Source organism: Asterias amurensis, chromosome 5, assembly GCF_032118995.1.
Source record: "Asterias amurensis chromosome 5, ASM3211899v1".
NCBI lineage: Eukaryota > Metazoa > Echinodermata > Asteroidea > Forcipulatida > Asteriidae > Asterias > Asterias amurensis.
The window spans coordinates 6285266-6302730 of record NC_092652.1 but is presented as its reverse complement, the minus strand read 5'-3'; the positions used below and the strand labels follow the sequence as shown (position 1 = coordinate 6302730).

Sequence of the window (17465 nt, the reverse complement as noted above, 5' to 3'; positions counted from 1 at the left end):
CATGCAGAACAGATTATACAAGGCATAAAAAAGCTTTCGTCAACATACGCAGCAAAAGACCATACTGAGGATCAGATCATAAAAAATAAAATAAAAGTAAATCACAAACTACCATATTTGTTCATCAGGGACAAACAACAGTTCTGGGTTATGATGTAATCATAATATCACCTGATGGGGTGGTGGAGCTCTTAGCTTGCACCATCCATAGAAAAAAGACCATGGACGAAAACATGGCATGTTAGAGACAGACCCAGGCTAGTTTCCTATTATCAACAAGGGAACAAACAGCCATTGATAACAGGCCCCGCCTACTGATTTATGAATGGGTTTTTGACAGCTAACAGGAAGTCAACACTTCCTAAATGGGCTCAGGGTCATGCAAGAGCCCCAATCTGGCGGCTGGCTACCCCAGACCTTTATTTAAAGGGGTGGGTGCAATCTTGGTGTCATATTTCTCCACTTATAAGAGTTGATACTCTTTGAACGACACAAGATCACAAATGTCCACAGATTTACAATAAACTTTCACGGTATAAAGATGATAATGGTGGTAAAAACCTTCCTATATGTTTTTACTTGCTGAGGTGCTGTAGTTTTTGAGAAACATTTAAGTTAACAATTTCACAAAAATTGTTTTAGCATATTTTATGTACAAGAATTAACGTGACTCTCCTGCAAACATAGCTCTGTGATTTTCACCTTGTTCTTCTTCTAAAAAAACTTGACGACTAATAAAGCTGAAACTTCTACAGGTAACTTGTAAAGTATACGACATGTATACATCTTTACACAATGCAAGTAAGGATTCATGCCAAAAACTTGATCTTCACACATGCATTATTTGCATGGTGTTATCTGCAAACGAAGAGCCATGCTTTTAGTGTTACAAAAAGTGCAGCAATTAGGCCTAAATGGACACGATGAAAAATATGTGACACTTTTTTATTGCTTGTCTTGTTCAAAAACCTGATTCAATTTACAAATTAGGTTCTCAACACCATAAAAGGAAAACCTACGCAATGCATTCTCCAGACCTGTTCCCAATTTCAAGAAATAAATGGGACATTTACTAGTTTTTGGAGGGGGGGTCTGTGTGATTTGCTTTTAGAGATGGTGCTTTCCTGATACAAAATGATAATTGTTGACGTGTTTTCACCAATAGGGTAATGTACTGAGTGAGATGGTAAAAAATTCCTTTAAAGCTATGGACACTTTCGGTAAACAGTATTGTCCAAATGCCCTCACTTCGTGTATCACAACTAATATAAAAAATAACAAACCTGTGAAAATTTAGGCTCAATCTAGTCATCGGAGTCGGGAGACAATAACGGGAAAACCCACCCTTGTTTCTGCACGTTTCGCCGTGTCATGACATTTGTTTAATATAAATCCGTAATTCTCGACAACGAGAATTGATAACTGTTTTAATGTTTTCTCGAAAATGGAATAATAGTTCAAAAGATGTCTTTCACCATTACCTTCTGTAAACCCTGTAAGTTATTTGTAAGTTTTTTTTTTTCCCGAAAGTGCATAATGGCTTTAAATTGATAATTGAAGCACTGTGTCCTGTCACCTGACAAGAATGCTACTCTAACAAACATTGCCTGATGATTCCTTGTACAGTACTATCCAAATAGTGAATTCACACACAGAAGTCTACAAAAAAGACTGATAAATGACACCCAACATGCAGCAATTCCTTTATGAAATTATGGACAATCTTCACAGCGAGTTGGTGATATTGACAAGAAGTGAAGTTCACTGTGAACGAGGTGTGCATTGACAGTAGCAGGGTGAACATCCTCACGCTAAAATGGGCAGATTTTATACTGCACTGTAGCCTACATGTATAGTTCAGATATTCTGAATACGTTCTAACAATCTGTGTTTCCAGGAATCTATTTGCAACAATGGAAAAATCTATTTCAAAATCAAGCCTCCATTACAAAAGAGCCCAATCAAAGTTTACTATATATTATTTTCAATTTAGATGTTAAATTTGCATCGGGGATAAAGAACATTATTTGGTTTTACCTTACCTAGGCCGATGTGTGTTTAAGTACATCAGTATATGGGTAGTGTAAAACCCTTTACCGAGTAAAGCCATGTTTATAAGTTTCCTGCGAATGCAATACAAACGTTGGCGTCACAAATTCTCAACAACTAGTTCGTAGGGGTTGATTTGTGCTCAACTCTCTTGTATGAATGTCGCAGCGAAAACAGAGTAGTGACGCCAAATTCACGTCAAATTCGCATTTGCATTCCCAGGGCTTGATATGCCTGTTGTTGTTTTTGTTCCCTCAGAACTCAGGAAAGTGCTGAGAGTGAAAAGTAATTTATAGGCCTAACCAAATTATTATACAATCAACTTTACAACATTTGGAACTAAGATCAAACAAACCAAAAAGTGCTTAGTTTGTGATTCCCCTAATACTGACCAAACTGCACCTGCAGGAAGACTCCTGCTTTTTAAACAAACACATTGTGTCAAAATGAAGGGGGGGGTCCCAAGCACAGTAAGGAAAAACATCCGCTGCCGAAAAAAAATCAACTTTCGATATCGTCAAGGCTAAAATCACCTCATTTTATTTGCATGTAGATAAACAACTGGATCAACTTTGCCCCCAAACTATGAGTGTTCAAAACACTGGGGAAAAAGTAGTTTTTTAAAGTGGACACAGTTTAAAATTTCAAAACATAACAGTTTTTTCTCTGTATGGGGCCTCCATTAAAATTTAAAAAAATGGGAACAAAATGAAAAAATGTGGGGGGGAGCTTGGTTTTTTTTTATCTGAAATTTCAACGATTTCAAGTTTGTACTATAATCATTCATTGAAGTATTTCCACCTGAATTAGTGTCAACTTATAAAAAACCCTGCCCTCGTGTAGCGTTTTAAAATCCCAATTTCAATTCCTCATTTTGGTTTCTGCAATTGGAAAAATAGTACCTGTACATGTACATGACGCCTTTTATAAAAACCACACACAAAGCACCAAGATAAACTATAAACCGTGTTTTTTAAAATCACTTTTACAGCATTCCCCCATATCAGTGGCCAGTCACATTTCTCTCCAAGCTGGCTAGATCAGTATTGAAAAACATCACTATTTTTTACTATGAAATGTGGACTAGTGAAAAAGATGCCGTAACTAGTGTCTGAAACAACAATCAAACTGGTCTTGCAATCCCTAACTAAAACAAAATTCAACCAAATTTTCAAAGTTTGTTTGTTTAGGCCTCTATACTGAGTCTACTCTTAGGGAACAAAATGACACCAACAGAAAGTTACAAACTTTCCCTTTAAAACTTTTGTGGTTTTGGACTGGGCCAACTGCCCTAAACCCCAGTCTGGAACTTTAATTTTCACAGGGAGTAAGAAATTTAATGTGCCAGAAAAATTTTGTCTTCTTTGGACAGAAGGTTTGATCGATGTTGATCTTTCAATATGTTTTATGACTTCCGGTCCAAAGTGAAAAAAAGAAGAAAGACACAAAAAATGGGGGAAAGGAGTCTCAACATAATGTCTTGCAATAATAAACAAGACATCCTTCAATGCCTCACTGTGTTTAGGGAAACTGTTCTAAAAAGACCAACAATACAGATCTGTATCTAAGAGAACGTGGCTATCTACACTGAAGTGTAAGATGGGGCCATGTTGCTGTGACAAATAATTCCATGGGAAAATGTGGATCCCATCAATTGGCCGCTGTTTTAGTCACCTCATTTATTTGCAAGTAACGACGAAAATGTGCAAAAACACAGAAAAAAGCCTTTCATAAAGTTAGGCACACCTTGTTTTTCTTAAAAACTTAGGCCTCAATAGTTTTTGTGAACGCTATCCCATTTGATCGGCCACTGATTTTTGGATAGCCTTATGACTTGCTTGAACATGAGTGAACCAGCGGATGCAAAGGTTCAACTTGCTTACATGTAGTTCACTCAAATTCAACCACAGATAATTGTAGGCCTATGTGTGCAATGTGTGAATATTGTCTGTGTTTACATTGCCTCTACGGCAAACACAATTTCTACATTTTGGGCTACCTACATGTACAATCATGTAGATGTGGTTTGTGGTTTTATAAGTGATCTGGGAACCCACAAGCCACAACCAGAGGGGATTTTTAAAGTCAAGAGTCAATAATTTGAACAATTTGAATCTAATTATAGATTGTTCAATTCCAGTGAATTATCCGTCCTCATATTACTTTTTGTGAAATTTCATGCTTTTCACTCAAAAACACTTTCAAACTTTTCACTCCGAATTTGAACGGTGAAGGCATGACAACAATCAAAAACCAATTTCTAAGCTATTTTATTAAACATTCTTTTTCAAGGCATGAAATGAATTTGTAGGTTTCTGTAAATTTTCAGAGACACAAATATTTACGTATGTTATTCTTCTTCTTACTAGTGTAAAATGTCAGGCTTGTGGATAAAAATACACTTTTATCTACGATTTCCCCCACACAAAAAACCTACAAAGGTCACTTGATCTGTGCGTTTATTTTGTAATCTACGCTTCAGGTGAAGGATTCCACACTGTCTTTTCAATCAGAAATGTCAACTTTCTTTTGAAAAGACTAAACTTCTCAAGTTTCTTATCATTTAAACAATCAATAATCCTTCAGATTGTCTGGATACGGGCAAATTGAACAGTAAGTAAGTAAGTCAAACAATACCTAGCAGACAGAGAAGACGAGTAAACGACTATCGATATAAAGCTCTTGATGGTACGATAAGCTTATCTACTTAATTACGTCATTGTGCAATGACGTGCCTTTCCTTTTCTAAAAAAACGGAAGTGCACAGAACACCTCGTGGTAAAACGCTTTAAAAAGAACTTAAGACAAGAATTGAGAGGTGAATCTTATTTAAGCCGTTTGTTTTATTTTGAGAAAAGAGCCATACTGTACTACGATTAAAATTTTTCATACAGTATCAAGTTTTTAACCACAAGGGAAACTGACTGGGTAATTGTTATTTTAATGATTCGAGGTTGAACAAAGCGAAATTGACTAGATTTGAACTAATGACCGTTCTACCAACTTGGCTATCTACGTGTAACCATGGCGTTCTCCCTGTATTATACTTAAAATAACATCACCTCCTTGTTGCTGAAAGACTTTAAAATACTTATTTTTTTTTGCGCATTAAATTCTGACACGTGTAGATGAGGAAGCATCAATAGAGATCAAAAGAACATGAAATACTGCATATCATGCTAATAATAATAAAAACACATTTATTTTGCGCATTTCACCATAAAATGTTCAAAAGCACATTACAAATAAATGGCTCTGCACGCGCAAAGCAAACGCGCACCCATGTCAGACTTGATTTGTCAGACCTTCATTGCGTTGTGATTGGTCAATACGCACTGGGGCAGAGCTTAAAGCCATTGGACCCTTTCGGTAAACAGTATTGTCCAAGGCCCACACTTCGTGTATCACAATTTCTATATCAAATAACAAACCTGTGAAAATTTGGGCTTAATCGGTCATCGGAGTCGGGAGAAAATAACGGGAAAACCCACCCTTGTATCCGCGCGTTTCGCCGTGTCATGACATGTGTTTAAAATAAATCCGTAATTCTCGTTAACGAGAATTGATATTGTTTTACTGTTTTCTCAAAAAGTAAAGCATTTCATTGACTACTATTTCAAGAGAAGTATTTCACCACTACCTTCTGTTTTCTCTGTAAGTTATTTGTAAATCTGTGAACTGTACCGAAAGGGTCCAATGGCTTTAATGGATTGGTCTATAGCCTAATACAAGAGGGGTTCTAAAGGGTTGAAGCATCCTACAGAGACCAAATTTTGCTGACAAGACAATTGATTATTAATAACTTTTTTTCCGGATTTCACTTTCCTTCCGACAGAAGCCAGTACTACTAGATGGTTTCCGGAAATACCGGGCACAATGAAAGTTACTTCCTGTCGACACAAGCTGGCCAAAACTCCTAAAGGCCAAATTAAACAAAAAAAACAGTTGATCGTCCCCTCCCTCATCCTTGTTGGAGTCCACATCCTTGTTTTATTTTCTTTTCTTTTTCTGACATTTATTTTTCAAAAAAGACATTTCCTTCTGTGTATTTCTCATTGAACTTACTAATCTTTTAAGAACTTGTTAAGTACTTAAAGTAAGTGAAGACTCTGAGTAATAAATTGGTGGCAACATTTGTGGGAAAAAAAAAATAAAAAAAAAAAAATGCCTTCCTCTTTTTTGAAAAAACTGGACGATCAACTGGTACGAGTGTTTTTTGTACTTGGCCTAACTTTCACCTTGAACCTATTGATGGTCTGTTGAAATGGCGACCGGTCTTACCACAAACTTTTCCCAGTTCCTCATACACATAACAAACTGCCTGCCACTTATTGTAAACCATACATCCTAAATATTCTACCCCCCCCCTTCTTATGTCAACAAAGAAGTTATTTCCGAATTGTGTAATGTTTTAATTTCGGTAACTTTGACAAGGATATCACTTTGTAGCGATTTTAAAACATAGCCCCATCATTTCTTGCACAGTGATAGGTAGTTACATCGTAATTAGCAGAAGCCTACATTGAACAGTGGATACAGAAAGTGAGCAAATATTTGCTTCTGTTGACAGGTTTTGTGCAGGAAGCCCTTTTTCACACTGTATTTCTTATCCCCGTGGAATACAGCCCTGGGAAGGCCCCTGGACTTTTATACCCCACGGTTTCCCAGCGCACTTTCACACTGTGTCCATTTTCAATGGGGTTCCAGTTGCATCTTTCAAGAAATACACCATGGTTTTACCGCTTACGTATCCCTTGTCCTGAGCTGGGGTGGCTATTCCCTGGGAAATGCCCATTTGCCAGGGCCCAATTTCATAGAGCTGCTTAAGCACAAAATTTCGCTTAAGCAAACAAATCCTTGCTTAGTAAAATCAGATTACCAGCCAAGACTCCACTCAATTGTTATGCTAAGTAAACAACCAGTCACAAGCAATGTATGACATGAAATTTTTGCCAGGAACATGTGAAAAATAAATGAGCTATTTTTGTGCTTAAGCAAATTGTTTGCTTAAGCAGCTCTATGAAATTGGCCCCAGGGCAGACCGGGGGATCAGCAGGGGTAAAGCGACCCTAGTGTGAAAAGGCCAACCATTGAGTAGTGTGAACCCGGCTTAGTGTGCACCTTGGTTTACAGTTCTGAAACACACACTGACAATACTCCCAGGTTGCAGCACTTCAAACAGCTTGGAAACAGACCTGATACTGCCAAAAACACAATGAAGGCGACTGCCTCCATGCCCCCTGGTCATTGCCTTGGTGACCTTGAAATGCTGCAGAAGAAATCAAGGGGAAAATGCCTGTGTACCATCCCTTTCAAAAACAAAGCACATAGGTCTGCGCTACATCAAAAATATTTAATACCTAATTGAATCGTTTCATGACGGGCAGCGCATTTAACAGGCGACTCAAAATCTGTGAAAAAATATTTGGCAATCAAAAATTCATTTTTCTTCTTCTTATTCTTACCTTCAGAATCTTTCTCGAGGCAGTCCTTGTCCAGACAGCAGCCATTGTCGAGTTTGTCACAGTGTTCACTGCAGAAACCAACTCCATAGTCATCACAGAATCCACCCTCGTCAACGTCAGGGACAGTCTGAAAGATTGGAGGTTATAAATCAGAATATTAACTTTTGGGTTTATCTCTCATCCCCAAGGAATACCACCCTGGGGTGGCCTACCCCCCCCCCCCCCTTTGCCTCTGTTGCCCTGATCTTGGCCCCCCCTTAAAAGATTACTGCAGGTTTAATGACTTTCCAATGGGTTCTTTGCAAAATAAAATGGCTTTGCCCAATTTTACCCTTCCCAACATTTAGACCCTAGACAGCCTGTAAACTCTTGGATGTTCTATTATATAAAATGTCCTACAAATTGTCGTGAAGCTTTCACTAAAAAATATCCTAGTATATGAAGATAATGTTTGTAAAGCTGCACCGTCATGTTCACCCACAAACCCTTTAACACTTAAATATAATGTAGTAAACTTAGAACAAGCAAATAAAGTTTCCAGCACGCTACATTCAGTATGTTGCAACACAGACAGAAAGTCATACGTGGGAGTAAAAAAAGGGAAACTTTAGTCAGAATTATCAAATGTATTAATTTAAATTGCCATCCAAGGTTTCACTTCTAAATGTCAGCCTAGAAAACATATTTGGTCAATCATAGAGGAAAAAAAAACAGAGAAGGACATTTTACTTCTTGAGATGTACGGCAGGCTATGCCTTAGGGCTGAAGAAAATGAAAGCCCATCAGAGTCTTTAGGCATGCAAGTTGCAATCTCGGGTGTAATGTCGATTGGGTTTTCAGTCCCCTACCTGACTGTGTGGGTTTTTCCTTGAATCTGGGGTTTTCCTCCCACATCTAACACTGAAACTTCCCTTCGTTGTCTTCTCTCCCTCCATTGGGTTCTTGGCTAGTTATTAAGTTCACTTTTTTGAGATTCCTTGGCTTCACAACCAGAATATTTTTTCAAAGAAATGAAATAAGTAGTAAGACACATTAAAAACCACTAGCACTGGACACTTTCAGTAATTGTCAAAAGAACAGTATTCTTACTTGGAGTATCCAACATAGCATACTACTCTGTGAAAATTTGAACGTAATTGGTCATCAAAGTTGCAAGCAAATAATGAGAGAATTACTAATCAACAGCTCTCTGTTGCTTGTTACCAAAAAAGTTTTTTGGCTAACTATTATTTTGAGTAATAACCAACAGTGTCCAGTGTCTTTAAAGTTGTTGATGTCTTACCTGAGGGTCCATAAATGGGACCTCTTGATCGTAAAACCCGCTGCAGTCCCCCATGATGGTCCAAGATGTCGTCCCGGGGAAGGGGTAGGGTCCCTTTAAAGGGCCTGGGTTGCAGTCTGAAAGGAAAAAAAGTTCAATTATGTGTTTTGTTTTAGTTTTTGTAACTAAATGTTTTAATCATTCCTTCTGTAATTGGTTATTTTGTTTTCTCTATTCGGCCCTTAGTTGCGATGGAAACTTTATTTTTTCCATCACACTATATTTTCTTAACACACTGTACATAAATCGCTTATCATCAATGTGGTTGTTACCCCACACTCTCACACTGTGTCAGTATTCTACGGATTCCTGTTGCATCCCATACATTTCAAAAATATTACTGATTGCCGCTACTCCGGAGCAGGGGCAGATCAAGGAACCGGGGCAAGACGTTCAATAGTGTGACACCCCGGGGAATACAGTATGAAAAGGTCTTTGGAGTTCTTCAATCACGTCTAAGACCGTGGCAACTTTTTTTCTAAATATAGTTAGTTTTATTCCCAATATTCAGAAGTAATTTTCCTTTATATTATTATTCATTGAGTACTTTTATTTATTTGACTGTAGTAACAGAACAGCAATGCTTGAATACTGAAAAAATATGGGTTCAAATAAGCTTATTTGCAACAATTTTTTTCCTTTATTTTAATAAATTAAAATAAAATGTTTACAGATCTGGTGATCTTTAAATTAAAGATCTGTTGAAACACTTTATTTTAATTTTAGGAATTGATTGAATAGGGCTTCAAATTTAAGGCCCTTGATTTTACTAATAAATATAAAATGTAGGGAACCCAATTTTGGTGGAGACCTATTAGTATTACCAATGAAACAGGAGCGCCGTACTCCAAAATAAATTTGACATCAAGAATTTAACTTGTTTTCAGCAACCGGGTATCTTTTTGGCCACTATTTTTATGTAATGAGTCAGACAGAAACTGTAGTTTATACAACAAATAATAGATAACTTTCCGCATGGCGCCACCAATGTTTTCACTCATTTTTTACAAAAAGGGATTTCTCATTGAGTGAGGTAAATTAGATACCATTAATTATTTCATATCGAAAGAAAAAGTGGTGGCCCAATACGGAAACTTTTCCCAAAAGCCCACATAACATTATAAAATTCTGTCGACTCTTACTAACTCTCTTTTGCCCCAAATTTTGAAATTTTTAGATGGTGATTTTCACACTCGGACCATGCTCAGACTATCTCTGTCCTTACTCTATGCTTAGTCCTTACTCAGACCATGGAGGTAGAAGACTCAGTCATCACTACAGAGTCTGTCAGAATGGCAGTTTTGTAAAATGTATCTGTTTGTGTGTGAAAAGTAGCTGTGAATAACTCACCAATTGATAACGTTAACCTTGTCCAAATCAATCAAGGATGCAGTTTTCCAAAACAAAATATCTTTGAAAAAGCTGCAGTAAATTTGTGAAAAATTAAGTTTACTTTTGCGTTTTCAGATATTGACGCGTCTAAATTTCTGATCGTCCATTTTGTCGACTGCCACGACCACGAGAAAGAATATTTTTAAGAATACTGGAGGGTGCTCCTACTTTCAATATAATGTGTGAAACCAAAGTGCATGACGTAGAATTTTGTCAGCTTTCCAATAGTACTATTTTGAAATAATTCACATAAATAAAAATGTAATATTTGCCCAGTTTTTCGAAACACATGAAATACAGACATATTATTATGTCGATTTTTCTCCTGAACATGCTTCTAAATGACATGTTTATAGGTCATTACAGTTCTTTGACAGAAATCTATTTGAAAGATTAGACTCTGGACTGGGTGTCTATGCACTTTTGTTGTATTATTAACTATCGCAAACAAGCGCAAAGCAAATTTATAAAGAAGGTTCTTCAAGAAAAACCATCAAAATCAATTCGCTGATACACAAAAAACAGACCGAATAAGAAACACCTGGCGGCGACGTCCGCCGGGGATTTATTGGGTTTAGTTTAGAGAAGGTTAAAATAAATTACGTTATGATGGCCTTTTTTAGCTTCTTCCGTTGTTTGAGGCTACATACATGTTTTAAACTTAACTTTTATTAATATTTGTTTGATAAGATAGGGGGAAAAAAGGGGGGAAAGGAAGAAGTAAGAAAGTTTTTCGTGCAGAATTTTTATTTGGCAATGTTTATTTTAACTTTCCAAAATGAAAAAAATATACAATTAGGCTTTAAAATATGTAAACAAGACACAATTATCACCTATTTTCCCATTGGTGTGAATACCGAGATCAATTTTGTCAAATTTATTATGTCTGATATGCTCTTATGAATCAGGAGCAGTTTCCACACTCTTTTAATCAGTAAGAAATTGATAGACTCAAAACGTCCCTCTGCCATGTTTAAATGAGCATAGCTTCTCCATTATATAAGCTATTGAAATAAAATAAACACCATTGGTTTGCTCAATTGCCATCCTCTTTCCAATGGTATAAAACTTGTTGAGGTTTTGTGAAAAAAGGCAAATTTTGCCGGACTCCCTATCATCATGCATGTAGCCTTTTTAAAATAAAAATTAGCAATTTGTTGGAAAAGGACCGATGATCATCGCATCATGTCTAGTAAAAATCTCACAACATCCCTGACATTAAATATTGTGCTCAATGCCTGAATTAAACGTTACAAATAACAACAGGTTATGTGTAAAACTGTAAGCTTTATGATTTTTTTTTGTCCTTTTCTTAACTATGACCGCATTTTACCGTGCCATAAACTTATTCCGTCGTCTCACTGGCAGCCGGCCAGAGCCACGGCATGATGGGCAACGGTGGGACAGTGTGCAGCAGTGCAAGAAGGGTGCAAGTTCGGCCTAGCATTTGCAATAAAACGACACGTCCAGTGTACGTACGTAGTATTTAATTTTGCAAGAGGAATGGGACGTCCACATTTCGACCAAAAATCTACAAACCTTAATAACCGTGCCAAGACACGGGTTGTCCGGTGCGTGGATCCTCGTATCTCCAATAGTGGTATCCTGTCACTTCGCTGGAGAAATGATGTCGACTATCGCTGAAAATCACGGAATTGTGCAACCAATTTCTGGCACTGCCAACACGTCCATGTTGAGTTTACTGCTGGCTGAGTGTTTATTGCCTGCTAGCCTGCGCGCGCACCTGCCGTCGATCGCTGCCCGATGATGGCGTGCTGATGATGCGGGACCATAGAGCTAATAGTCTTTTATTATAGCTCTATGTGCGGGACACAGAGTAAAAGTTGAGATGGTCCCTCAATCCTCAATGGTTTAAAAAAAATAAAAAAATGTCCCAAGCACACAATTCTAGATACTTGATCAATCAGTGTAAACAGTACCGATGTCTTTCAGACATGTATCTAGAAACCAAAATGAATACCAATTGATTATTTAATTAACTGTGAGTTAGTGTCAAAATTGAATCCCAAACTTTGACATTATAGGCTTACTAATGGAGTCCCCTTTGATAAGTGGTATAGTCCGATCCAAATCTACACGTATTGTGGTAATGAATGGGATCGATAAGATTGGCAATTTTATGACGTCAGAATAATTATTTGTAATCAATTTATTGCTTTTATTTATTTACAACCACATGTGTCTCTATATGGTATGCGGTCAATTAAAATGCTGCCAGAGCAATAAATACACAGATGAAAAAATGGGATCCCCCCCCCCCCCTCTCGAATCACCATAGATCACGCACCTGCACTTTGAGGGCAGCTTGAACATCTGACGTCACACTTTGAGGCTCGTATCCTTGCGGATAAGACAAGGGCCCATGCTAATCTTGGGGAATTAGTGTGGTGATGAATGCTGCCCTCACCTGTTGCCTCACGTGTGGATGGATTCGACGTTCTTTTGGTGATGTTTTCTAAAAATCTCGTCGAGGCTAAGTTTGCTGTTTCGGTTTGATGACGTTGGAATACACTACACTAACGCCGTAGGAAATTATTGTGTGATCATTTTTTCCCCAGAAAAATAATGAGTCAAACCTCGATTCGAACCGGGGACCCTCGAATCTGAAATCCAACCACTTGAAAAACTGTCGACTGCTAAAACTCAGCGAATTTATTTTGGTCATCCATGAAAATCAGGAAAGCTTGGTTTTATATGGAAAACAAATCTTGATAAGTTTATCGGTGACGTCGAAATAAATTTATAACGCCGTCAAGGAAACAATTTAATGCAACATCGGTTTTGTTTTCTTCTAGAAAATAAAACACAAGTCACGGTGTCTCAACATCAAAAAATCCAACCACTGGCTGTACCAACTGGCCCGACTGAGAAAAACCAGCGAATTATTATTGATTGTACTTCTCATCAAGGGCAGCAGCTGGATTGAAAAAGAAAAATCTCGGAGCGCAGTCCAAAATACTGCGTAATGTTTTTGGGTTTTTTTGTAGGAAAAAAAATTACACTCATCCCCTTCGGGGTTCGCGGAAGTCGAACCGGGGACTCTCGAAATCAAGGTCTGAAGTCCACCCACCACTGGACCAACATTTGCTGCTATCCAACACTTTTTGTCAACCTCCCAACCCAGAAATCATTGATGAAATTGATATTTAGGGGTCGTTAAAGCCATGGACACTTTCGGAACAGAAACAAAATTAAAAGTTCACAGATTTACAAATAACTTACGGTAATAGACTGCTCTTGAAATGTTATTATTATTCCATGAAATGCTTTACTTTTTAAGAGAACATTAAAACAGTTATCAATTCTCGATATCGAGAATTACGGATTTATTTTAAACACAATGTCATGACACGTCGAAACGTGCGGAAAAAGGTGGGTTTCCCGTTATTTTCTCCCGACTTATGACCGATTGAGCCTAAATTTTCACAGGTTTGTTATGTTGTATATACGTTGTGATACACGAAGTGTGGGCCTTTGGACAATATTGTTTACCGAAAGTGTCCCATGGCTTTAAGGAAAAAAAAAACAGCCGAATGATCCTCATGTAGTTATTCCTAAAAAGTATAAAGCTGCCCCCCCCCCCGCTCCCGCACCCCCTGCTGCTCTTGCGCCTCGTGGTTTTGCACACGGTTGGTCACGACGACGACCGACCCGCCCGCCCCCCTCCCAGCACACAACAGAAGTACAAAGCTGAGGAATTGTGTTTTTTCAGCCAAAAATAAAACTGTCTCCTCCTGCTGTTTACACTAGATGCTATCCTGAACAGAAAAAAAAAAATTTGAACAGAAAAACAATAAAGTTCACAGATTTACAAATAACTTACAGGGTTTACAGAAGATTATGGTGAAAGACTTCTCTTAAAATTATTTATTCCATGAAATGCTTTACTTTTTGAGAAAACATTAAAACAATATCTCGATATCGAGAATTACAGACACATACATGCCATGCATATGACACGGCGAAACGTGTGGAAACAAGGGTGGGTTTTCTTGTTATTTCTCCCTACTCCGATGACCAATTGAGCCTAAATTGTCACAGGTTTGTTACTTTTTTTATGTAAGTTGTGATACATGAAGTATGGGCCTTGGACAATACTGTTCACCGAAAGTGTCCATTTTATGGCTCTAAGTAAAATACACAATAATAATAATCCATTGCCGAAAAGCGTATACGACCATGGAGCAGTCACGCCAATCTGGATGTACAGAAACAATGCTCCGGGCTGAATAATAATTGGAGAGAGAATGATTCAAAAGAGGGCGGTATTCGAATAAGTTTCCTAGGCTGGTTTAGTAAGGAAGCAACGAGATCGCTTCATCAATCAGTTTATAATAATTCCTTTATTTTGTAAACAAACAAAAAACATGACATCCTTTCATGAGGTCTTGGTTTAACGGTTGCTCACCTATTATATTTGTTTCATATTGGTCCTTAAGAATTTGCTCATGTTTGAACCTCCACACTCAGTGTTCCTTTTGTTGACTGCAGGGAATGGTTTTGCGGTATCACAAAGTAGAGTTTGTTCTTTTGAGAGTAATTATTGTCTTTGGGTCATTCTTCAGCTATGCTTTAACAGTACCCTTAAAAAAGTGTAACGGAGATGACTAAATGCAACCGACTGACCAGAAGCAAGAGGACAAATTAAAATTAATTCCGGTAGATTGCGCAAAACATAATATTTATGCTAGAGATGGTAATCTTATGTTGCAAAAACTACATTTTAAAATCGGTTTTCCTTTACTATACTATTAATGTGGAGTACGTATAGGGCCCATACACTTTCGGGGTTTTCTGGAGGCTTTCTTCTGCTTATTAACTACAACCTGAGCGGATTTTTTTTAGACTACGTATTTCTTTAGCTTATAAAATAGCGACTTTATAAAACTGTACTGCCGTGGAGCGAGTGAGTCGGATCCGTCTTAGACAGAGCTTGCTCTATCAAGGGGGAGAGGATCGCGGGAGCTCCGCCTTATCCCGCTCAAGGCCTATAAGAGTCATCGTCAGGAGAATCAGTAATCTCTTCGTAGACTATTGTCCGCTGAGTTTAGTTTTGCTCAGCCTTAATTTTCCTTTCTCCGAGTGTTTGAACTATGGTAAATTTCTACCACCATGTGCATGATGTGTCACGCATTCCTTTCATCCCCAAAAAACTTTTATGTAAACACTTCTGACGTCATTACACTCGTGACCATTTTGTAAATCTATTTTTAGAACTCACTCAACGCTGGTTCTCGACCATTTTTCACCTTTGTGGCTAGAGGAAATACAAGGACACCAGCGAGTGTGTGTACATGATGTTATCGAAGTATATAAACTTACTAGTCAGGCAGCTTATGACCATATTTGAGATGGATGTGGACGTTCCGGACAAAAGCACCAAATTTTGTCCACGTGTTCCTGAATACCTAAGCTTTGCATTTTTGATAGGAACCACCTCACCAAGACGTATTATGGCGGCCATCTTGGATTTCCAAGATGGCCGCCATTTAAAAACCTGTTTTTGCCAGTATCTCACCTCCTGAGGCACCTAGGATCACAATTATGGTGTCTAGATATACATTTCCATGGTCAAGGAATACATCTTCACCACTTAGAAAAGCATCAGTGCTTTATTTCATTTGTATGGCGGCCATCTTGGATTTTTAAGATGGTCACCATATGAAAAACCCATATTTGCCGGTATCTCGCCTCCAAAGTCACATAGAATCACATACATGTATAGTGTGTCCAAATATACATTTCCATGGTCAATGGATCCAACTGTACCACTCGGAAGAGCAGCAGTGCCTTCTTTCTTTTATATAGCGGCCATCTTGGGTTTTCAAGATGGCCGCCATATGAAGAAAACACATATTTTATCAGTATCTCACCTTCTAAATCACTTATAATCACAATTATGGTGACCAAATATACATTTTCATGGTCAAGGAATCTAACTGTACCACTCAGAAGAGCAGCAGTGCCTTCTTTGTTTTGGATGGCAGCCATCTTGGGTTTTCAAGATGACCGTAATGTGAAGAAAACCCATATTTTTTATCAATATCGCACCTAAATCACCTATAATCACAATTACAATTATGGTGACCAAATAATATACATTTTCATGGTCAAGGAATGCAACTGTACCATTTAGAAGAGCAGCAGTGCTTTCTTTCCTTTATGTAGTGGCCATCTTGGGTTTTCAAGATGGCCGCCATAAGAAGACAAAAACGTATTTGCCAATATATCACCTTTAAGTCACTTAGAGTCACAATAATGGCTTCTTAATATATATTGTTATGGTCAAGGAGTGCAACTGTACCACTTGGAAAAGCAGGCCATCGATCACTTTCAATATTGCTGCCAAGTAGAAACCCATTCAATATCTCACCTCCTTCGTTCGTTGATCTGGATCTGAAATTTGCTATTTGACAACCTGGGTCATACCCCACCTAGTACAACTGCAAAAGGTTAAATTTCATAGCACACTGGAATCTGCATGTTTCAAATTACTTGAGAGAACAGCAAAATGGAATGAAACTGGCTGTGTCTTAAACGAAAAATCACCAGTTGCCAGACAACTCTACCCTTGTGCCAGCTGGGGCTGTTAAAGACACTGGACACCATTGGTAATTGTCAAAGACCAGTATTCTCTCTTCCCAGCAACCATGTATGTCTGCCCCAGATCTGGTCCAGATGTGGCAGGTGATTTGACGGCATTGTCTTGGCCAGATAATAGTAGATCTGGGCCAGGTCTGACCACACAAGGTTGGATGATGTTAGAACTTGGCCAGGTCTGGCCACAGCAGGTTAGATGATGTCTGATCTGGGCCAGGTCTGGCCACATCAGGTCAGATGATGTCTGATTTTGGCAAGGTCTAGCAACGTAGGTTAGATGATGCTAGATCTGGGCTAAGTCTGGCCACACCAGGTATGATGTTAGATCTGGGCTAGGTCTGGCAACACAAGGTGAGATGTTGTTAGATCTGAGCCAGGTCTGGCTACACCAGGTGAGCATCTAGTGCGCATTCTTGATTGGCTGTCGAGAGTCCATGTCTCGGCTGCTTACAGAAGTACAGACTCAACTGTGGCAACTGTTGATGTCACCGTTGAGACCTCACTCGCCTCATACCATGAAGTGCCTTCCATGCCAAGACTCTCCTCACTCTTAAACTGCTTATTGTACAGTATGATAAGTCTAGTGACCTTAAACATGTAAATGAAACAAAAAAGGG

At 38.3% G+C, this 17465-nt stretch overlaps 1 protein-coding gene across 1 annotated transcript in view; it reads right to left on the bottom strand.

Moving 5' to 3' along the window:
- LOC139937538 (ETS translocation variant 1-like) overlaps positions 1-11968 on the bottom strand; it is an 86810-nt gene extending 74842 nt beyond the window's left edge. Inside the window, exons 1-3 of the mRNA XM_071932735.1 lie at positions 11767-11968; positions 8797-8912; positions 7515-7641 (exon numbers count right to left, since the gene is read on the bottom strand). Coding sequence (XP_071788836.1) covers positions 7515-7641; positions 8797-8850 — 181 coding nt within the window. The 5' untranslated portion in view covers positions 8851-8912; positions 11767-11968. The remainder of the gene's footprint in view (positions 1-7514; positions 7642-8796; positions 8913-11766) is intronic.
- Between the last annotated feature and the right edge of the window lie 5497 nt (positions 11969-17465).